Source organism: Lichenostomus cassidix, chromosome 1Ab, assembly GCF_008360975.1.
Source record: "Lichenostomus cassidix isolate B80296 chromosome 1Ab, HeHo_3.0, whole genome shotgun sequence".
In the NCBI taxonomy this organism is placed as follows: domain Eukaryota; kingdom Metazoa; phylum Chordata; class Aves; order Passeriformes; family Meliphagidae; genus Lichenostomus; species Lichenostomus cassidix.
The window spans coordinates 9,612,557-9,636,589 of NC_139481.1; the positions used below are offsets into that span (position 1 = coordinate 9,612,557).

The 24,033-nt window shown below is 43.6% G+C and overlaps 2 protein-coding genes across 2 annotated transcripts; one reads left to right on the forward strand and one right to left on the reverse strand.

Moving 5' to 3' along the window:
- Nucleotides 1–226: 226 nt before the first annotated feature.
- Nucleotides 227–17,074, reverse strand: TTC38 (tetratricopeptide repeat domain 38). The gene is made up of 14 exons (XM_085049733.1): nt 16,983–17,074; nt 13,967–14,044; nt 13,430–13,511; nt 12,898–13,069; nt 11,774–11,947; nt 10,849–10,924; nt 9,645–9,764; nt 7,865–7,924; nt 6,770–6,808; nt 5,951–6,032; nt 4,890–5,055; nt 2,828–2,987; nt 2,467–2,540; nt 227–2,029 (listed from the first exon to the last, which is right to left on the reverse strand). The coding sequence occupies exons 1-14, from the start codon at nt 17,004–17,006 to the stop codon at nt 1,936–1,938; spliced, it is 1,401 nt and encodes a 466-aa protein (XP_084905859.1). The 5' UTR covers nt 17,007–17,074; the 3' UTR covers nt 227–1,935.
- On the forward strand, nt 17,067–23,522 carry PKDREJ (polycystin family receptor for egg jelly). The gene has a single exon (XM_085049725.1). The coding sequence runs from the start codon at nt 17,375–17,377 to the stop codon at nt 23,306–23,308; it is 5,934 nt and encodes a 1,977-aa protein (XP_084905851.1). The 5' UTR covers nt 17,067–17,374; the 3' UTR covers nt 23,309–23,522.
- Nucleotides 23,523–24,033: the final 511 nt, after the last annotated feature.

Here is a 24,033-nt window from a genome sequence, read left to right on the forward strand (position 1 = left end):
TGGTGCACAGGGCTTTGGCTGTTCCATCCGAGGGGTGGACTGGGGGTGCAGCTGGACAGCTGAGCTGAAGGGGGAGGAAAGATGGAAAAGGCACTGCTGCTCTCCACTGCTGGAGGCCTCTGGCTACAGCGATGGAAACAGTGGGTGCACACTGTTACAGGCCATGAAATTAGGCTGAATGACACATTTAAAAGCTTCACACATGCAAAGAAGTCGCTTGCTCAACTAAGTTCATCTTTGAATTTATTAAGGCAAAGCAGACAATATTCTCACTCATGTTTTATCAAAAGTAGGGCTGTCATTGATTACATGAACTACACCCTATATAGCCAGCCAGAGCTTACTCAGGCTTTTGTTCCCTTATACAATTTGTTATATTCCTTGGGTAAAAAGTTACCTGTCTAAAGTCATTGCTTGAATTACACTTATCAAAAATAATAGTAAAATTCCAGTGCAACTTGTCCCAGGTGACATGGCTGGACAGACAAAGCAGTGATGAAGTTGAAGAACAGCAAGCTCATAAATCAGAAGACATGAAGGCAAGGAATGCAATCCCTGACCTGGTTTCATTATTATTGCTTTAAGAATAAGCTCATTCTACCTCAGGGGAGGATTGGGTAAAGAAAAATGGCAGCAAGGCACTTCCACCTCTTGTTCCTCAGTGCAGGAACTCCAGGTGCAGTGCAGGGACAGCTCTGGAAGTGCTTTTTTAGGTCAGAAAGAAACCTTGTGTAGGACAAGGCTACTGTGGGACATGGGGAAGAACCTGAGCTGGACAGGAAGGAGAGGAAGGCCTGGGGGACCTGAAGAGCTTGGGCAGCTGCAGTGTGAGAATTCTATTCAGGAAGAAGAGGAGGCATGAGTTCAGTTTTGGTCTGAAATACCATATTCCCCATCAATAGGGATTTCTGGAATACTACTGAAAGACAAGCTGTGAGCTCTGGGATGCTGCAGGAATCCAGAGGCACCAGAGCTTCCTCGAGGCCTGTGGCTCACATCCTGCCTGACTTGTAGCACCAAAGTTTGTCCCATCATGTGTGCTGAGACAGAGCTGTCCCTGTCCCCCTGGGGCCTCTCCATGGCAGAAGCTTCTCCTGGGCTTCACCTCTCTGAAGTGTGTGCTCTAACACTGGTTTAAAGCCCACTTTGCCAACATGCAAAACTCGCTGGAGTGAGATGGGGGTAAAGCCTGGCTATCCAAAAGCCCAGGGAAGCACAAAGTCCCAGTCCCAGGTACCCTTCAGAGATGGTACTGTTCAGCTGAAATCCAGGCTTTTCCCTTTCTTCTGAAAGATTTGAAAGTGCTGAGGGAGTACCCATGTTAGAATCACTATTCTTGTCTGGTTTCATTTACCCAGTAATTCCAGAAAGCTCTGCTGTACTATACCGTAAGGAAAAAAATAACATTTTATGAGAGGGAGTTTAAAAATGTACACCTGGAAAGAGATCCTGAATGCAGACAGGGCTGTGACTCCAGCCTGAATGGGCTGGAAGCTCAGTAGAGAATTCAGTTCTGTATTGGCTCTGGCCCCACACCTTCCTATTAGCTTTATTTAAAAGCTCCCTTTGAATTACCTGAGCAATCTGCTTCACAGGTAGGCCAAGCAACAAATTGGGCCAAAGAAGGACTGAAATCCAGGCACTGTTACTGCAGTGTGTTTAATCAGGGTCAGAGGGAATGTTCAGGAAAATGTACCAGAGCTGCAGTGCCTTTGAGATGCTTCAGAAAGCAGCAGGTACTCTCCTTTCCTTGTGGAATCATCTAAGATACAACCTCCTGAAATGCAACAGCTCTCTTTTTTTTTTTAAGGAAATTGTTGTCAGATCTCTGAACCCTGGATACCTCCATTAATTTCTCCACAGCACCTCTGCACTCCCAGCACCCAGACTTTGTGGAAAGCTCCTGGCTCTTGCAGCTGAAGCTGGAGGAAAGCCCTATGCCATGGAATGCACAGCCGCTGCCTTCCTGATCAGTCGCTCAGTCATTGGTGCATTTGGTCTCATGGCATCACGCTCGTTCAGGAGACATCTGAGAAAGGAGGAGAGTGAGGAGAGGCTGATAAACATGGACTGTTTCTGCAAGACAAGCTCGTGTGATCGTGCTGAGGCAAACCCACGTGTCAGATCACACCTCTGGCTTCCCAGCAGAGCAGATGTCAGCAGTGGCACTGACTGGAGCTGCAGCAGTGCACAGAAGTTTAGCAGTCTGTAACACACACAGCTCATCAGGCCATATTTGAAAATCACTTACCCTTGAACATACACAGATCATCCATCCACGCTGTAAGAGTGTACTTCTGGAACTGGAAGCTATTGTACTTTTTATCCTGGTTAAATGTTGCTACATTTAACACAGATCCTTGCATGTAATTTTAGCCTTAAATTTATTGGTTTGAGTATATTCATTACTTTTGTATTTTTAGCAACAGTGCTACTTCTACAAATATCTATCAGGGAAATACTCACCTTGCAAGGTTTCGTTTGGCTTTTGATTTAGAATTTAAAGCAGCATGAATCAATAACAGGCTGAAAACATCTCTCTGAAAAAAAATTCAGCAAAATACAAACTATTAAGTGATTTATAATGTATTGCTGGTTACAATGTCTTGGTTACCAAATTATTAAATCCACATGAAGGAAACATATCAACATGAAAAATAAATAGCTAACCCTGACAGTAAGTGTTTGCAAACAGGATTCAATCACAAGCACAGTTCAGTTTTTCACTGTCTAAGAGAGAAGTGCTGTTGATGAGGTAAATGCCTAATGGCAGCTACTAGAAAGGGGATTAAGGCATATCAGAAAGTCTTTTCTGGATCTCCTTTACCTGAGCATCACTGCCTCCCACTTGGACTAGTTCATATCGGATTGGGTACAGCAGGTCTACAGCTTTGTCACAATTCCCATTTTCAAACTCTACAAAAGCCTGGCACAGTGGCAGCCCCAAACCAGGAGCCAGGGAAAGCTGGTGGTCTTCACGAGGTGCTCTGTAGAATGAAAAAGTGGTTAACTTCCACAAGCCAAAGCACAAATATGCTTATTTCAATGCCACTCTGTCACTGCCTGCAGACAGGTTTTTATTTTTTTTACTATATAAAACCTGATGTTTCAGGTACTTAACTTGGGTCATATCTTTTGGTGTGGTTATGCTATTTTCACCTTTTTGTTACTCATCCAGCAATCAGTTTTCATTCTCCTAAATATACCCACAAAAGGCACAAGCCCAACCCCTCCTACCCCTGCAACAAACAGCTCAGGCTAGGAAAGTAAGAAAACTTCATTTTCTCTCCTGCTGATCCCACCAGAACATCCTACTGCTAATCCTCTGTCTGGCCACACGTGGCCATCAGCCCTTGCACAGAGCTCCCAGCCAGGACCTTGCAAGGCAGCTCCTTCTCGAGTCTGGGTAACAAAACTTGCTGTGTCTTTCACTGGGTCAGCCTTCATTTTCCAGCAGACAACACTGCCCTATGTGCTTATCATTCCTTACACAAACTGTGGCATCCTAGAAAGATAAAAGTGCACAACAGATGTTCATTTCAAGCAGCTTAAGACAGCCATGGTGAAAATGATGGAACAATTCCCCATTTCCACATTTTGTCCAGCATTTCCATGAGAAGGAGCCTGTGACACCAAACACCAGAGAGCACCATGGGACACCTGACAAATCCCCATCAACTTTCCATGGCAAAGGCCAGGGAAAAAATACCACTGCAAAGCCAGATGGGATTGATGTTTGTGCCCAGGTTGTATCAGTGTTTTCTTAACACACACCAAATGCATCTGGGGTATCATTTATATTTTATGTATTTGTGACAGACATAAATTAATCCAATCATTAATATAACCCCTTCAGCTCACAGCCTGCTTTCTCAAAAAATGAAGTTGAGGTTTGTATTTCAAACTACAGTTAAAAATGGACATATGTGTTATTACAAAAAGCTGAAAGTAGGTGAAAGGAAGCAATGGGTGAAAGAATAAGTGGCATATATGAACACTGTTCATTAAAGCTTCTGTGGTGTGCAGTTTTCTATACTTCATATATATTGACATACTTATATAAGTAATAGAATAAATAATAAAAGATATTTGCCATTTTCTACTTTAGGCTTGCTTTGACAGTTATTTGTTTTGACAAGTATTCTTGTAATTACATTATTCCTAAAAACTACATATAGTCAGGAACAAATAGTGACAATTTCAGGTTCTCTCTCATTTTTAAAAGCAAAGGAAGCAATAGGTGCTTAAACAGAGGAAAAAAAGGGTGTAGTGTGGGGAAGGAATTGCATTTAAAGCATCTATATATCAACCCCTTCAAAAAAATCAAGGCAATTTACAGTCATTTAATACCTAAGGGAACACAAACCCCCCATTGTTTGGATGTAATACTTAAATATTCAACTTTTTCAAATAACTTAATTTGAAAGTGAAATATTCTAGATTATTACTTTAGTAGTACTTGAAACCTAATTTCCTGCAGATGGGCTTCACAACACATCAAAGAGTAGCCATTAGAATATTGCTACCAACTAATGTTCTGTTATTAAAGAACCTTTTCAACCAGAGCAGAAAAGAACCACCACAAACAGCTGACATACCTTGTAGAATGCTGTTACTAAGACACTTTACTCCTTGTCTGTAACATAGCTTAGGGTGACCTCACTGAAAGGATACAGACAGCAACTTCTCAGTTGATGTCCATGGCCTCAAACACAGAAGATTTCTGCTCAACAAGATGACAAAGTCCTCTAGACATTAACTCAAAAAATTAATAATTATATGGATCTCCTAACTGGCTGTAGCTCTGCGAGGAGCATGTTGGAGCTTCAGCAAACCAGAGACATCATCACCCTGTTTTCTGAACCCAGTGCTGCAATTCCCTTGCTTACCTGGCAAGTTCCTGCAGTGTTGTTAAAAGTTCCTCAGTAGCTTTGTGGTCTTTGGCTCCAAGGAAGGACATCAAGTAGTGCACATCATTGAAGAGAAGAATGTGATCCTTGCTGTGCTTCTTCGTAACCCCAAGAAGATCCTTCCACCTGTCCCCAAGCTTTACCCCTAACAGTAAAAAATACTTATCTCAGTAACATTGCCACATGCAAAAGTATGACTTTGCTATGTACTTTCAGTCACTCAGCATAAAAAACATTCCTAATGAACTCAAAAAAACCATTCCCTGATGTGGCAAAATTATGCAGCAATAATGCTCAGCTGCAGCCTGCGATATTTGGGCTGAGGGTTTCTTGATTGTCAGGAGTTTAAAGGCAATGTTTTAGTCTGATTGTGTGAGCTTCTGGCTTCATTATGAGACTGCTCATAATATTTTCTTGGAGGTGCTGCTCACCACAAGCTGCCTGTAGCAATCACAAGACAGAGTGAGAATAGGGATTTAATACAAACCCCAATGCATCATTAGTGTTTTAGCAGAACAGTGGGAAAATACTGTCTGTCCATCATGTCCTCTGCCATGAATCCTAGTGTATAAACACTGACTTAAAAAGGGAAATGCTACTGAGCAAGGAGAGTACAAAAAGCCAGAAGCTAATATGCCCTTACTAATTACTTCAATCAGGATTAAAACAGAAAGAAAAGGATCTAACTGGAAATTTACTTCCAGGAAGTGCTATGGCTTTTTAGAGGCTTATGCACTTGCCCAGCCTCAGACCTCCAGGGACAATAGTGAATTTGTCAAAGAAGAAATATGTGACCCATGCTAGCTAGAGCTGACTGCTATGCCACACTGGCTTGGAAAATGGAAGCTCTTGGGAAGAATAAAGCTTATGGACAATATTAGGAACTTTACATTGATGCTTTTCTCAAGAGCAGAACTTTCTTCTGAAACACTAATATAGCTTGTTGTGTAATTACATGGAAATACCTCCCCAACATGAATGGCAGGAGAAGGGAAAAAGAAAATTACAGTCATAAAAAGAATGGCCAGAGGATGTCCTACCTTCCAGATGAAGTCTGTACAGCATGGAACTGTTATCAACTACATCCAGAATGTTTCCACTTGCCAGGCATGGGGGAGCAATCTGTAATCACAAGTACTCATAGGCTGGCCAAATGATGTGCTAGTGGAATTACCCAGATTATCAAACTTATTTTCACAGTACTAAATTAATTTTATACTTCTATCAATTCAAAATTACCTGTTTTGTGATAGACCTAATTGCATCTTTCTTGAATACAGGAATTTGGAATGACAGAAACTTATGTGGCTTTACATGTGTTGTTTTTCTCAGTAAATATGAAGAGTCACCAAGGTATTTTATATTTTCCAAATTTTGCCATAAATATCACTTCACTTGGTCAAGGTTAGTAGACAGAAATCTGCCCAGCAGCTTTCTTAATGCTTGCAGGATTTTTATAATCCTTACAAAGATGTGCTATGTTATCTAACTTGATACTGCTTATTTACAAAGGTTCTTTTGAAATCCAGACAGTTGACTTCATACCTAACATACAAAACCAGTTCTCTGTAAAGGTGACTTGATTTTATCGGAAAATTATTTTACATCCTTTAAAAAGCATGAATAAGAAACATGGACAGAATGGAAATTAGCACCACCGTAGCTCTTTAAAGCACTCAAACCATGTAACACTGAAGTCCTTGGGGCATTTTCCCCAGAACTGCTGAGAAATTGTTTGCCTAAAAAACTAACAGATGCAAACAATATTTATACATAGATCACACACTCTGACAGGTTTCAATCTCACACACAGCAGGACCTCACATGTTCTTAATAAGGAAAAAAAGGCCTCTACTCACATGCTGGTCATAAATTGTCAAAGCAGCTTCATATTCCCCCTGGAAAAGCAAAGGAGGATGGCTTGGTTACCCTGCAGACACAGCAACCAGCAGTGACTGGCAGCAACCAGAGACAAACATATTTATAGATATCACAACAGCACTTCAGGCACTGATAAAACAAATCAAGTCAGAGAAACCTTCAGGTATTCAAAGCAGAAAAAACTGGATTTACCAGGCAAAATGATGAAGTATGTTGAGGTTTCATGGAATAACAAGTACCAGTAGTGGCATAAGTTAAGCAAGAAGGAGAAACACAAAGTATTGCCTCTCATTCTAATGTTACTTTCAGGGATTTCTGCAAAAATTAGTGCATCCCATGGTGTATGCAAAGAGATGGGAAAAAAACAGTTTTAAGTAGCTTTCAAAAAGCTTGTGTAGATAGGAAGTGAAAAATAAATAATGCATTGGACTCCTGTTGAGAATTGTGTTCCTTCTGTGTTATTCTGCTTTCTGGCCAAAGGATGCTGCCTTCTCAAAGATGCCACATTTGTCTCCCTACGGAGCTGAACCCCACAAGTGCTAAGCATGAAATCCAAGGAAATTCTGACAGGCTGGGTAAAATTCCAACCATTTTTAAAGGTTTTCTATAGTAAGAATTATTAACATTAATAATTAATAGCACTGGCAACCCAGTTTAGTTTACAGCCTCCTTTTTTATAGTCACAAAACTTTTTGGCCAGAAAATCAGTACTGAATTTGATAAGAATTTTTTAAATTTTTGTCTCAAAATAAGAGATCTAAGTTCATCTTGCTATCAAATAACTGTGCTAAATGTAATTAGTGAGATTATCTGATCTCCAAACGTGCAGTAATCTCACAGCAATACTTCATCATTCTAACAAGGATCCTGAAACTTTTAAGCAATGCAATTAAAATTCTCAAAATTACTATAATAAAGGAAGGACTATGCCACTTTGTAAATGTGGCATTGTGCTACTTTATAAAAACATCCCTTTAAACAGCTGAACTCCAGCCCAGTACATGTTAGGTCTGCCTTTTAAACAGCTTTAGATGACATATCTGGACTATACCTGGATTGGAAATATCTCATACCTTTTCAATGTAGTATAAAGCCCAGTGCCAGTAATTATGGCAAGCAAGCATATCACTGTTCTGGAGAGAAAAAAGAAAAAAGAAGAAAAAATATTTACAAAATAACTTTCCTTTTCAAGTTACTTAGTCAGGTTTCTGTTTCCTTCTTCAGCAAAACTGGGTACTTCAGGAGACACAAAAGAGAGAAGAAATTGGAATCAGCTGCCAGGACACCTTCTCATTTGGTACATTTGTCCTTGCAGCTGCTCAGGGAGACACCTCAAACCCAAGGTTTCCCCCACATCATTTTCCAGAGAAGTTTCACTTGGGCACCTCAGAATTCACCTTTTCCCAGCACCTTTTTTTTTCCTACTATTTTGTAAATTCACATCTATAACAAGAGTAAGATTTGTCTCATCTAAAATTTAGGCATCTTTCTGAGGTAACCTGGCCCAATAGTGATGAGGGGAGGATATGGAGACCTTATGAGGGCCATTCATCCCTCATAAGAACCTACCTCAGACAAAGAACCTAGAACCATCTAGAACCTACCTCAGACAAAAAGGAATCACTTCTTAAACAAGTTTTACTACAGGCTACAGAAGCTACACTAGATACCAAACACAATGGCAGCCCACCAGGTAACGTGAATTTTTGCTGGACTGCACCAACTTCGCACTGTCTTTTCCAGCTGGCATCAGAACCTCAAATCCTTCTCCCCAGCCTGCACTTCAAGGCAATTACAGTTCATTTTTGTGAATGCATTAAAAATAGATAAACAGAAATGTAGTTCCATAATCCTTTGGTGAAAGTTAAAATACCAGAAAGGCTCACCCCTCTCCTCCCACTCTCTCCCAGCTCTGTAGTTAAACTTAATGTTCTCACAAGTGGAAAAATTATCTTTATTGGCATAGACACAACTGTAACACCCACTTTTAGGAAGCACAAAGGTTCCCAATGAATGTCAGAGCCTTACAGTGCTAAGATAAACATTCTGGTAATCTTTTTTTGTTTAATATTAAATCCCAAACCAAACCTGAGCAACAGAAGCAGTTAAGTGTTTGGCATAAACACTGATAATATCAAGTTGAAGCATTAAACAGCAGGCATTTTTTATCTGCACAGGACACAGAAAGGGTCTCTCCTTACTCTGTGCGTGTGGTGAGACTTTACAGCAAGGTATTTATCCACCACAATCACACATATTCATTAAAACATGTTTCTTATCTAATATACAGAACTAATTCCTAGAACAAATTTGCATGCATCTGCCTCCTACTGGAAGCCCTCTTATGGTCCTGGAGTAATAAAAAAGTGGTTTTTGGTGGTCATATTCACTGAATGCTTTGCTATTAAAGGTGACCTCTCCTTGAACCTTTTATTCGCACGTGGGTATGCACTGTTGCTTCTTTGTTACATGAACTGGAAACAAACCAGGACTTGCAAAAACCACTGTAGTCCTTCTTATCTGTTTTTACACTGGTTCCAGACATGTTTATCATCATGCTTTTACACTCTTTTATCTATTTTTGCCAGTTAGTCTTTAAACTCTATTCAGCAATTGCAGGGGAACTGAAAATTTTTTACTCTCTATGTTATTTATCACTGCCTCTTGCCTAAAAAGCTGCATGGAGAGTAGCAGCACCTCAAGTGAGGATTTCTTCTAATATGCAAACTCTGCAATGCTTGTAACAGGTCTGCAGCTAGGAAGCAACTGCATGTAGAGGACTCAAGAATTTGGCTGCAGGATTTAAAGACAACCAAAAAGGACCTTCTTCAAAGATGCCACAAAAATGTTTACCTTCCAGTTTTTTTCTGTTTCCTTCATGAATTTTAAGCCTTTCTCCACTTCTGCTTTCATTTCATTTACATGAGCTATAGTATGGACAGACCATGCATCTGTCTGATTTATAGCCAAAGCCTGTGAGTGAAAAACAGGAAAACATGTTTCACAAACTTGTAAATACAGACATTTATCACTACTTCTCTAGAAACAAGAGACTACTTTTTACTTGCTGCATGTTAAGTACATCCCTGTACCACCCCAACTAAGCATAGCCCAGAACTCTGATTTGGGCAGACAAGGAAGAGAATGTTTCTTGACTGACTTCACTTCCCAGCTTTTGCTGAAAGGAGATGAGACTTGTAAAACACTTCAAAATGTAGGCTTTGATGATGCCTATGAAATTACATTTATTTCACAGACAGGCATCAATGAAAGAGCTGCATACATAGGCACAATATATTGCATCATATACTGCCTTGCAGATAACTATTTCTTTTCCAAAAATATGGCCAATTCTGAGTATTCAGCTAACTCCTCTTGGCCCAATAACTCCCAATAGGCTTTTGGCATTTTGCAAAGTTAGTCATAAACCTAGTAAAGGTTTAGTTTTAGGGTTTAGTCTCTATTGTCACTTTCAGCAATTTGATGCCACAGAAGTTTTGTCAAGAATATCCATTAGAGATTAATTGTGCCTGAGATGTCTGGAAAACAGGGATAATCCTGAGGACTGGATAAAGTCAAGTATAATTACTATCTTCATAAAAAAGGAACAGGCTGGTTAATATTGATCCCCAGGAACATTGTACAGCTAATTGTTCAATAATCCAGGAACAAGCATCTAGGAAAAAAATGGGAGGGGGAAGCCAAACAGGATGAATTGTCAAGAGCAGACTACATCAAAACAATCCAACATTCTTTAATAGGAGTAAACAGCCAATTATACACGTGGGAAACATCAGATGGGCTGATATATGGATTCTGTAGGGGTGTTCTAACCCTGTTTCACAGGGCATGCTCATAAATAAGTGAGGGAAATACAGTCCAGGTGAAACTGCCTTGGTGAGGCAGAGATGTGAGCATAGTTATCAACAAGTCTCACAAAGCTTTGTGAGCATTTCCATGTTGAGCTTTATCTCTTTGCTACTTTCACTAATAACTGGCTCAAACCATCACCCTGTGTGAGAATCCTCAAACCTTTTAGCAACAGCAGACAGTTTACCTCATGGGCAACCTTCTCAGCATGGTCAAACAGGTTTGTTTCCACAAGTCCAAAAGAGTAGTAACCCTTCACGTAGCTAACAAAAGGGGGAGAAACAGTACATCATTCATTTAGAAATAGGTTTAATCCAGGATTGAAAAGACATACTAGAAATAGCATTTCACTCAAAAAAGACCTTGCAGTGTAATTTACAACAAGGGTTCAGGCTTGCAGGATACAGAACTACTAAGCTAATTCTCAGAGGAAATGAGTGACCCAGAAATATCAGCATGGGAAACAGTGACAAGATGCACATCAGAATGGACATTTCCATCTCTGGATGAGATGGAACCACCAGATACACAGAACCAGCTGCTGATCTCCATAACTGCTGCAAGATGCAGAATTAAAAGGCTGGAAGTGTGACACTGCTGTCACCAAAGTTATCTGAGCATCTCAAAGGCAACCTGCTGCATTTTCTCCAGTGCCCACAAAAACACAGGAGGGTACTGTTACATGAAGTGGCCCTTTAAAACTGGTTGTAAATCATCCCCATTAAGCCATAAAGGTCCAGTGTAAAGTAAAATTAGGGATGTTATATGCACCTGATTTATTTAATGAATCAAGATGAATTTTTTTTTTTGGAAGGAATTTTGCCACCGCCCTGGGTGAGGACATGATTTTATCCTATGCATCACATACCATGTGCTCTATTTAACAGCAGTGAGACATAGCCCACTTAAGACTATTCCCTCAAACAGTATCAAGAGGATACTGGAGACACATTCTACCTGTGGTCAAGTTTGATTAACTTCTACACCCTTGATTTTGGTCTGCATGTCTGTTTTTGTCTGTTTCCAACAGACAAATTTCAAATCTGAACTTAAAAGCCACATAGTAAGTGCACAGCAGGTAAAGAGCAAATTCCAAATGAAGCATGACCCACCTGCTCAGTGGAACATCACGTGTCCAGAAAGGATAAACACGGGCAACAGAATCTCGCATCTGACGTTGATATCCCAGGTAAAAATAAGTGTCATGGGAAAATTTGAGGGCTAGCAGGTCAGTTGGGTGGCTCTGCAGAATCTGCTCCCATAGATCACAAGCTTTTGGAAGTTGGCTAAAAATAAAAAATTATTTCCATTGCTGAAAGAAGGCGCATGTGCCTGCCACTAGTGCTAGTCCTGAACTCACACTATGCTGAAAAATAGAAAATTCAGCACCAAATTATTTTTTTTTTCAAATTGAAGGAATTTTTTAGTCTTTTCTAAACAAATAATGGTATTATCTTCATTTGGCATCTTCTGAGCAAGCTTATGAAATAAATGCTCTTGTGCTACACTGTAACACACAAGGAAAATGAAACAAGCTTAAACCATAAATCTAAAAATTTTCCTGCAGGGCTGAATAGTCCCTATAGGGACCCACCATAATTGATGGAACTTCATACGTGCAGACACTTTCCCTCTCCTCTTGTGGGAATCAAAGCCATTGGCAGGGCTTCAGTAGATTCCTGTTTTCCTTTGCTGAAACGTGAGACAAATCCATGCTCACCCATTTGTTTGGCAAACAAATAATGAAAGTGAATCATTAGCCCATATATATGTTCTGCAGCTCATATAGATTTATCATATGGAATGAAGCAGTGAGCCCCTACGGCACTTGTGACACTCTTACCTCCCTGTTTTACAGGGGAAATATGTTTTGACACTGGGAGACAAGAGAGAGAAGAAAAGTCTGTAGCTTTCCATCTGTGCAGCTGAGTCTGGACCCTACTGTATTTCCTATTTCCAAACCACACTGATGGATCTGTGGCAGATTTAAAACATGGAGTACTTAATGCTAGGAAGTGGTGGCAGTAGAGCACTTTACCTCCTACAGTGCTGCTCACCAGCTAGACATGGCACTTAGAACAGAGAGAGAAATTCAGGGACAATCTGTGACATCTCACCCCAATCCTTTGCTAGATGTCAACTAACTTCACACACCACTACTTCCAACCTTCACTTCTGCCTGCAGTAGACAATGGGAACACTTCACAGTCCCTCAAGCAGGGGACAGAGGACTCACCCCCTGGCAAACATGTCCAGTGCTGACACATGAAGCCTCTCCCGCTCGGTGAGTGGCTGTGACGCGGCAAGTGCCACCATGGCTCTCATGGCGCCGTCCAGCTCCTTGTCGAGTCGCACAGTCCTTCCAGTGCCAATCAGCTCCAAGCCATTGGCAATGACATGTCCCATTGCTGCAGGAAACAGCACAGCACCAGCTGAGCTCACAGCAGCACCTTCATATCCATGTAACACCAGAGGAGATGAGGATTTTCAACAAAATTCACCTGCGGCCACAGGGATCCAGGAAGTCTCCAGGCCTAAAGCTCTCAGAAGTTTTTCATGATAGCTACTTAAATATTATGTGAAATTAAAAGAAAAAAGCCCACCAAAAACAACATACAAAAGCATTCTGCCTGCTCTAGATTTTGAGGATGTTTTACAGAATTCTGTAAATTATCACCTTGCCCTTGCATAAACAAAGTCAGTTAAATACCAAGACAACAGGCATTCACCCAGCACTTCCCATGATCAGAATCAAAGATTATACTCACTAAAGTTTGGATCTGCTGCTTTTAACTTGGAGAGACATCCCTCAATACCTCCAAGGCTCTCATTATTGGTCCAAGTTGCATACTGTAAGAGAGACAGAGTGAGAAATCCTCTATGATACTGGACTTCTTTTTGTTCTCACAAACATTTAAAATTCAAAAGTGAGCAAGGCAAATGACTAAAAGACAAATGTTGCATTCATGTAAGTTTACTGTAGTAGCAAAACAGAAAAAATGTTTTTTAATATAGTTCAGCGACCAGCATTACCAATTACTCTAGATTTCTATGTGGTTTATGTCAACTTGCTGATTTGCCAGTATCAAGTGGAATGAGCACACTGGCTGAAGTTTTCACCACAGCTGCAGCATCTGGCACATTCCTCTGCTAAAAGGGTTTCCTGCTGCCACCTAAACACTGAACTCCCGGGGCAGCCTGATTTTGAGGCTCTCCCAGATGATAGGAAATTTAAATATCAACTACAGCAAAGACTTTCATGCAGAAGACCCTTCAAATCACATTTTCTTACTTTGTGGTCATACCTGTGTCAGCACAGCATCAAAGAGCTTACAGGCTTCATTGCTAGCTGTGGACAGGGCAAGTCCAGCATCCTGCCAAGCCTGCACAACAAACAAACACAAACATGCTCATTTTACACCCTCATGCTCCAGGCTACACTGACAGATGTTCAAATTGATGCTGTTCTGATATTTTCATCAGCTATGCATTTTTAAAAAGCAGACTTGGAAGGACGGTGTGAGGCAGACATTAACCTTTTGTTCAGTTGTAGTTACATCTAAGACAGAATTAGTTGGAGCTATTAGCGAGACTAACAAGTGTAACAGATCTCGATGGTCTCATAATCAGAGAGCCATTCTGAACTCACTGCAGCTGTTGGCGAGTTCCTCTGCTGCAGGCACACCTCAGGTGATGTAGAGACATGGCAAAAAATCCCTGTTCTATAAACTATAAATCTATAATAAATAACATTGTTTTTCTGAATCAACTTGCAGGCCAAATAGCCGGGCAGAGCAAATCCATTAAGTCTCTGGAGTTCACCAAATGAAATTTTGGATTACATATTTATACACAAGCCTTACAAAAAATAAGAACATGGGCAATGGATAAAGCTAAAAAGCAAAAGAGAATTGGCTGCCACAGCTTCTAGTAACATGACTGAGGCACAACATCTCCCGGCTGCCTGCTGGAAAATGAGCAGAGTTCATTTGAGAAGCTGCCTTAGTCACTTCAGCATTACTTTAATGCAATAGACAGAATATAGAGCATAGACATATATTATAAAAACAGACCTGGGGCCAGACAATCCAGACTTCACCTAATGAGGGCTTAGTCCTTCCTAACGCTGCAAGAATTCAGTTCCTCTCATTTTACATTTTAACGTATTTCCTAGCTATAATAATCTGTCAAAATTTTTAAGTAACCAGGCAAAGACATCTTTGTTAATATATCCTAAAGCTTTCCCACTGTGATTGGATTAAAGGCTCACATTCCAGTAGCTGAAGCACTTGAGCCTTCAAATGACATGCCCAAAAGACTAGACCTGAATCTAAAATTACACATTTTCTTTAAAATTAATTTGCAGCAGACCTCTACATCTCTGCCTGTTTTACACAACAGCTTGAGGTACTTGCCAAGCAGGAAATGGTGTCCCATTCTGAGGGGACTTGATGCTGATTCACAGGAATGGAAACATCTGTGTGTGAGCACCAGAACAAACCAGCAGAACAGGAGTTAGTGAAAAATGGGCCTGCATCCATCACTAAGGACACTGCTGATCTAGCTGAGGTATGTGCTATTTCCAGCCACTGAAAGCCTCTGTCCTGCTATGGCTACAGCCCACCTGACTCACTCCTCACTGGGAAACTCCCACTCTGGGAACAGGAGAATGGCAGCAAGGCTGCATCACATCAGGGATGCCACTACCCTGTGTCACTACTAGCATACCAGGACAATGGGCTACCGGGAAGAACCACCCCACAGCAGCTGCTGGCTCCTAAGAGACACAAAAAATGTGCTCCTAACCTAACCTGTCATGGCCAACTGAGAACTAAAGAACTACTGGAACCACAGAAGAAGCAGAACCCACTGTCCTCTGGGATGTACATAAGGGTCCTGACCATACTACTTGGGACACTGACGTCCTGGTGCAGTGTTTTTTAAGGGCACACATAGATTCTAGGATGGTATGGCGAAGACGCTTTATTGCAAAAATCCAAGGTTCTTAAAGTGTTAGTTTATTACAAGTTCACATACTTGTGAGGCACAACAAATGTGCTTCATCAACTACAATAGACTACGACGGGAACAGGCATCAGGTGTAACCAACCACAGCCCCACGGTGTGAGCACTTACTGGTTCTAATAATTGTTTTACAATTATGTAACTTGTTGTTCACCTCTAGTTTAGCTGAGTTATTCTCAGAATGCTTTTCCAGTTATTCAAATTAACAGAAGCGAGTAAGGATTTTACAAGGGCAGCAAGGCCCTCACTTTGCAAGATCTTTCTGCTCTGCAACATCCAGGGGCTTCTCTCTAGTCAGGTATGAGACTGTGACTGAAGAAACTCAGAAGGGTATGTGAGTGGGCAAAAATCAGCCTCTAGAGTCTGTAAGGTAATTATCATTTCCCCTTCTCACAGAGGCTGCCTTTGGGTTCTCTTACACTGATCTCCCATAACCTTCCTCTCTAACTCCAGAAGAGTCTTCTCTGTGATGCCTCTTGTGTTAGAAAGTCATGGCCTTTGCTCTTCTCACTGCTTTTTGGTAAGACCAAAGCCTTGCCCTTTCCCCTGCTCTAAGATTAGAGTTCAGTCATGAGATCTGGTGACCGTTTATTTGTACTTTTTTTCCCTGCTAGAATCTTGGCTCTGAGAATCGTGCTCTCTGTGGGCTGCAGTTGGCACCTCTTGTACTCCTTGTGTGACAGATCCCCAGAGCTCTGTCAATCGTGCACATAAAATCTTCAAGACTTTGTTTCAACCTGCTGCTGCTGCCTAATTAACCAACACAACTGCCATAAAAGGAGTTTATCAGAAAGAGAGCATGCAAATGACTAATCAGTAACCAGCTCCTACAGGTCGGACCCTTTGACCCGAGGCTGGTTTAGAGTTAATCGAAGGCCTGACCCACTTCTGAGGCCCACGGAAAGGGCAGGTGGGTGCCGTGAGATTCCAGCACTGAGAACGAGACCCACAGACGCTCAGACACGGGTCTGCTTTCCCGGGAGAAGGGATGGCTGCAATAATCCTTCCCCATTTGCAGATCCCAACAGCAGCTCCCCTCCTCCCAAGCCCACCCGAGTGTATGAGGGTGAGCTCCAGCCACAGCGCGCCCGGCTCAGCTCCCCGCCCGCCACAGCCTAAAGACCGTGTCCCAGCAGTCCCCAGGGCCCCCACGGAGGCCACCCGCCGCCCCGGGCGCCTGGCAGGCGCAGAGCAGCGCAGAGCCGAGCCGGCTCAGCGGCTCAGCGGTGCCCTCGCTGTGGCCGCCCCTCACGCCGGCAGCCCCTCTGCGGTGGGCAGCCCCAGCCCTGCCCTCACCTTGCAGTCCCTCAGCACAGCCATGGTCCCTCAGCGGCCCCGCGGCTCCACCGCGCGCGGGGGCGGGGAAAGGGGCGGGGCCGAGGGGCGGGGCTCCGCCGGCGCGAGCGGCGGGCGGTGGGTGCCGGGGGCGCGCGGAGCCCTCGCGCTGTCGCTTAGGGGCCGCCGAGGCACCGCCGCGCGAGCTCGGTGGCGATTATTGGCCCCCAAATCTTCGTTCCTTCTTCCGGACCCACCTCTGGCCCGCGGTGTCCGAGGTTAAATAGTGTTCTCACCGGCTGCCCGCCGGAGGAGGCTCCGGTGCCTTCGGGCTCCTGTCCCAGCCGTTGGGCCACCCCAACGAGCAGCGCCCGGCAGGCCGCTCGCCCTCCGCGCCGTCCCCTCTGGCCGCGATGGCCGCGCTCCTCCTTCTCCTCCTGCAGCTGCTCGCCTGCTGTCGCCGGGGCTCGGCGGCGTCCCCTGTCCGTCTCCAGCCGTCACCCCTGCGGGTCAGCTGCCCGGGCCCTCTCGGCCAAGTCTCCCAGCGGCAGGACAACGAGCATAGGGTGTCGTGCCTGTGGAACAGCACCGTGACCCTGCATTACCAGCCCGCCCCAGGAGCAGGGCCGGCGGTAGAAGGGGAGGAGGGGCAGCCAGCATCCCCACCTTGCTGCCTCTGGTACCTGAACTCGGCCTCTGTGAGGAACACCTCGCGCTGGTCAGGCCAGGTGGTGTTGCAGACAGGACAAGCTCCCTCACCCGGGACGTCCAGCCTTCTTACAGTGCAATGCTCGTCTGCCTCCTGCACCGCACCCGAGTGCTTTCACCGCAATGTGAGCGTGGAGATCTTGGGGCAGGATATGCGGCTGTTCGTGCTTTGGCCGCAGTCACATGTTATCCACGTGTGGAAGCCGGTGGAGTTGGGCTGGTGTGCACGCCTCAAGAGTGCCGGCTGGCAGTATCGCTTCAGCAGCCAGGGAGGCATCCCTTCGACCCTTCTCCTTCCCAGCAGTGAGTACCAGGACAGACCATCACCTGCTATCTACCCAACTGTTGAGTTGCAACACACCTGTGCCACCTACTACAGCTACCGTTTGACTGTATACTACAGGCGCCCTGGGATCCATGTTGCTTTGGTCAGTATCGAGCAGATGCCTCACATAAACCTCAGCCTCTCTCTCAAGGTGGAGCCTGACTTGCTGCACATCCTCAGTATCAGCTCCAAGCTCCTTAGTGTTCCTCAGCAGCCCCTCAGCTTATCCTGGTGGCTTCAGCCCCTTACCCTGAGTACACTTGCCTACAGACTGGTGGACACACAGGCTATAGGAGGTTGGCTCCGCTCCTATAGTTCATTTACAGTGCCAAGCAACTTCTGTGCCACTTCTACACCTCAGAGCCTGGGTGAGATAGTGGTGGCCAGCATTTACTTCCATATTGGTGGAAAAAGGTTTGAGGAACTGACGGGTGAACTGCACCTGCTCAATGGTACCCTGCACTTAACTGCTGGCAAAGAAACTTCCATCCATGTCAACCTTTTCCCAGAGAAGACCAACAGCAGCACTTACATTTTCAGGTACAACCAGGGAACATTTTACACATCTAAAGAAAACAACACTATTATCACAGATCACCCTAACACACGCACTGTGCTCTACCAACATAAGGAGCTCTCCTACTTACTCACCATAGAGTTTGTGGCCTTACAGTGGTACAAGTTCAATATGTACCTTTATATAAATCAGAAGAGGACTTTGATTAGGTCACTGGCAGAAAGAGATTTTGATGTCCATGTTTTCAGCACTGGCCGTCCTTCTTTTCTGCAGAACTTTAGTTATTTAGTGTGGTTTATCCCTGCACAACATCCAATGCTACAGTGCGAGTGGAGCTTCTATCTCCAGCTTTTTGGCAGACAAAAAGACAACATTGTCCAGAGTAACACATACACATACACATACAATGACCACGTCAAAAACGCCACACGTTTTGTCCGTCGCTCTGCTTTACCCTTTGATGCAGAAAAATACACGGGGTTTGTGGCAAAAGTGAACTGCACCAGCAGTGCACTTAAACCGGCTCTTTTAAGCGTCAAGGTCAACAACCATACTGCAAAAACCATAGAAGCACCAGTGGTTTGTGAGAAAAAAGAGTGTAAGATACGCAGGTGTTGGATTCAGAGACCTGATCCCAAGTCCATGCTCTTGCGCAAGAAAAGGTCGTTATCTTTTTACCTGTTTCTCAAGTTGAACACAGAGTGCCATGTTGGCATATCTATCAAGCCCCTTTGGAAAGTCTTTCCTGTTAAGGACATGAAAACTGAACCGGACTGGGCACATCCAGTAGACACTTCTGGAATGTTTGGCGTAGAAATGATACATTTAACTGTTCCCAGTAATTATTTAGATTATGGGATGTATGTGTTTTATTGCACTGTTTCAGTAACCCCAATTAGGACCACAACTGTCCTCAAGGCCTATGATTATATTTATGTTCAGATTGAGAGAAATGATCTAATGGCAAATATTTCAGGAGGCTCAGTCCGCACAGTGGGTTTTTCTGAGAGCTGGACTCTTGATGGCTCTGCATCCTCCGATCCTGATTCACAGGAAGGATCGATGCGGTTTACTTGGTACTGCACTAAAGATCCGGCAGACTATAAAAACATGAAATTCAAATGGAAAAACAGATGCCATCCATTCCAGAAGGATTTGAGATGGGTAACACCCTCAGGTCCAATTCAAAATATACAACCAGAATCCCTCCCAGGAGGCACCTTATACCACTTTCGCCTGGTGGTTGAAAAGGGCAGAAGGACGAGTCATGCTGATCAAGTTGTAGAGGTGGATCCTGGGCCCCCACTCACTCTGGACACAAAATGCCTTGAAAACTGTGGTGTCTCTATAATTCCAACAGAGAGATTTGTCATATCTAGAAAATGTTCAAACTGTAAACCAAGAAACAGGCCAATATACTACTGGACCCTTTTTTCAGGCACCTCTAAAGTAATTCGTTTTGATTGGGCTTCCAAAACATCAACGGGGAGGTTTGGGGCTTACATATCTATACATGCTCTGACTTTCATGAAGTTTGCATATCAATCCTATGTACTTCACGTAACAGTAACTACCTGGGATGGTAGGACTTCATCTGACAGGATACCCTTTCAGGTAAATACTCCACCTCGGGGCGGCAAGTGTTATATCAGACCACGCTATGGTATAGCCTATCTGACAAAATTTGTTGTTAAGTGTAGACGATTTTCTGACAACCATTTACCTCTGACATATAAAGTGATTGTAGCTTCCAACGTACCCCGAACTACCACAGTAACTTCTGTGGTGGAAAACACGTTTGGCCCAATTCTGTACTATGGTTCTGAGCCTGAAGCTCCTCCATCTCTTCTCCCAATTGGAGGGCCCTCTCGCAGGCACACTTTGACACTTTACGTTCAAGTCCGTGATGCTTTCGGGTCATTTACTCAGGTGCGTTTACGTGCCCATGTAAGGAAGCCGCCTAAAACCCAATCCCTTTCAGCTGTGTTTCGCGAACTGATAGCCTCAGCAAGCCGTTTAATCGCGTCAACATCTCAGCAGACTGGGAATCGTCTTAGGGCTGGTTATTTGGCTTATCTGGCAGCTTCACTCTTAAACTATGATAAAGATACACCAAGTCCCCAGCTCCCTCAGGCTCAGCTTCGGGAAACCGTGGTTAAAGCAGCCTTGAATATTTCAGTAAATAGCATAATGGAAATCAACCAAGTAGTGGCTGTTCTTTCTGAAGTCACAGAGGCAGTTAATAAAATGAATCTTAGGTCACTAGACCTTGCTGTTGGGAAATTGGCAGAAGTAACAGGAATTCTGAAGACACAGAGGAGTCAGACCCGTTGGTCTGAGGAAGCAGAAATTCAGACCAGTGGAATACTAAGATGCTTGTCCAACATCCTGAGAGCTGATCTTCTGCATTTCAAGAATGTCAATGCAGATGGAGTTCTACATATTTTCTCCATCATGGATAGTGTAACAGATATCGTTTTCTGGGGAAAAGTCCCTGGAGAAATAGACACTCTAGTGGAAACAGGACACTGGAATATCACTCTGAAGAAAAATGAAGCCTGGAGCATTCCAAAAGCTTTGCCTGCCACATACACCTGCCAGAATTGCTTTTATCCAACCCTGAGAAGAGGAGATGATTCAGGGTTGACCGAGGATCCTGTGTATTCCACTGCCGTTTTTGAGTTTGATGAGAACCCCTTCTCTTGGTTAGGTTACACATCAAATATCATAACAATGCTCTTGGGGTTTAAAGTGGCAGAGACTAAGCCTAATGGAGATCTACATCCAGTCTCACCTGAAAAATCAGACATTTTTCTTGCCAGGAGAGGTGGACTTGTAACTGTTCGTTTAGTAATGGGACCTGACAGAACAGAAACTTACACAACTGGAGGATTCAGTTTTGAGGTCAATAAAACTACCACAAGTATATACTTCCAGATTGTCACAAAATTAAAAGCTACTTTCAAGGTGCTGATATATGCAGGTACCAATCTCACTCACACCCAGCCCGTGGCCTCGTTTGCTGCTTTTCACAACATGTCGACAGTTTCAACTGGAAATGCAATAACCATGACTGACTGTAGCCGTATGGGTCCCTATATTGTCTGTCTCCCGCAGTCCCTGCTGACAACCATAGCGCAGACAAGTGCTCAGAACATCTCCATTATCTTGGAGACACACTATGTCCTAAGGTACCCAAACCGGAAACTGGTGGGCATACACATTTTTGATGATGAATGCCTATTTCTGGATGGGGTTAGAAGTCAGTGGAGCAAAGACACATGCAGGGTTGGCTCCTTGACCAACTGGCAGAAGGTACACTGTGTCTGTGGCACCGCACGGAGTCGCAGGAGTGTGTCAGCCCTTCCTGCATCCAACATCAAGTTCCTGGCAGCCAAAGTAGTAGTTCTTCCCAACACAGTAGATCTGGGGAGAAACCTGATAGCAGACCTACCTAAAAACACACTAACCCTCATAACAGTGCTCTCTATTCTTGCCATCTACTTACTTTTGTGCTGCTGGGCCATAAGAAGAGATAAGGTTGAGAAGGAGATCAAGTACATTATCGTTCTGCCAGACAATGAGGCCTCTGATGAAGGGACTTTTTTGGTGACTTTGTACACAGGCAGTCGCTGTAACGCTGGGACCAAAGTAGAGGTCTTTCTGCAGCTCATCGGCCAGCATGGCAGGAGTAAATTCCGTTGTTTATGGCACCACCCTTCTCCAGCTTTCCAACGAGGAAGCATTGATTGCTTTCTGATAACTACTAAGAAGAAATTGGGAGATATTCGTTCCTTCAGAGTCAGGCTCAATAACGAGGGCAAATCTCCAACGTGGTTCTTAAGCAGAGCTGAAGTTGAGGACATGTCCACCAGGAAGGCCTGGTTCTTTATGTGCAGAAAATGGATTTTTCTTGACAAGAAAAATCCCTCACGAGACTGGAAATTTTCTGTCACAGACCCCCAGACACCTCTACCCAAATTCGACTATTTTCTTATTAATTTTAACAGGAGACTGACAGAGTACCATCTGTGGCTCTCAATTTTTGCTCCTGTTATCGTTGGGGGTTTCACCAGGTTCCAAAGGTTGTCTACGTTTTTAGCAGTAATATTATTCACCTTGCTTGTTAATATTATGTTCTTTAATGCTGAAAAGAGTGAAGAAGCTCCAATATACCTGAAGTATTTGAGATCAATAGCAGTAGGAATTGAATGTGCTTTGCTTACCCTCCCAGTGGAAATATTATTAATTGCCTTATTCAAGTATTCCCAGAAGGACCCTCCTCCCGTTGTGACTAAGATGTACCCAAAGGTAGATTCTAGGTACTATAATAATTGTGTAATATCTGAAAAAGATGCCAATGTAATTGACACAGAGGAGCAGCCGATAACTGTGTCCAAGAAGTCAAAGCCCACTTTCGCAGAAGGAGGCATGTTTTTCAAAGGAAGGAGACTAAGCGCCACTATCAGGCAGCTCCGCAAGATCCCAGACACTGAGCCCCTCCTGTGCTGGTGGTCTGTCTGTGTGGCCTGGGGACTGGTTATGGCTCTAACTGTGCTCTCATCCTTCTTTATTGTGCTCTACGGTTTGACCTATGGCTACCAGACCTCTCGAGAGTGGCTCATAGCATCTGGAACCTCCTTTATTCAGAATGTGTTATTCAATGCAATTCTGAAATCCTTGCTTTTCTCAGCAATGAGCACAATTCGTCCAAAATACTCTGAAGACGTCAGATGGGTAACTCAGGAAAAGCGTGTGGAGATCACCACAGCTGAAGAAGTGAAGTGGGATACCTGAAACTTGCTGATGTCAGAGGCATCGAGCAATATAAGCCTGTGGAAGCTGATGAAAGCAAACATGCTGAGAAGAGCAAAAATTAAAATAAAGGCACTTATTTTCATGAAAGGTGTCATCCATCACCTTGTCTTTTTATCCTTTCTTCAGAATGTGTTTTTCAATTCAATTCTGAAATCCTTGCTTTCCTCAGCAATGAGCACAATTCATCCAAAACACTCTGAAGACGTCAGATGGGTAACTCAGGAAAAAACATGTGGAGATCACCACAGCTGAAGAAGTGAAGTGGGATACCTGAAACTTGCTGATGTCAGAAGCACCAAGCAATATAAGCCTTTGGAAGCTGATGAAAGCAAACATGCTGAGAGCAAAAATTAAAATAAAGGCACTTATTTTCATGAAAGGTTTCACCAATCACCTTGTATTTTTATCACTACTATTAAACTGAGAATGCCAACAGTTTCCACAACAGCCAGTCCCTGAGTAGAACCTGCTTTCCAAAAACTTCCCCCGCCCCAGTTTTCTGGCTAAGCATGACCTTGTATCTCACGGCGGTATCAATTCCTCTGCCCAGCTTGCAGAGGCGATGCCCAAGGAGCCAGCTCCGCGCTGAGCATCACTCTCCCCTCTGGCTGAGCAGATGTGATACAAGAGCGGAAAATAGCCTGAGGGCTGGGAACGCAGGCGTGTCCATCCCGAACGCCGGGAACACCTCGACGTGTCCGTCT

Coding starts and splice junctions, on each gene's coding strand:
- TTC38 (XM_085049733.1), bottom strand. CDS start 17,006: ATGGCTGTGCTGAGGGACTGCAAG. Junction 6,809..7,864: donor CTTTATACTACATTGAAAAG/GTATGAGATATT, acceptor TTGCTTTTCCAG/GGGGAATATGAAGCTGCTTT. Junction 5,056..5,950: donor GTACAGACTTCATCTGGAAG/GTAGGACATCCT, acceptor TTTTACTGTTAG/GGGTAAAGCTTGGGGACAGG.
- PKDREJ (XM_085049725.1), top strand. CDS start 17,375: ATGGCCGCGCTCCTCCTTCTCCTCCTGCAGCTGCTCGCCTGCTGTCGC.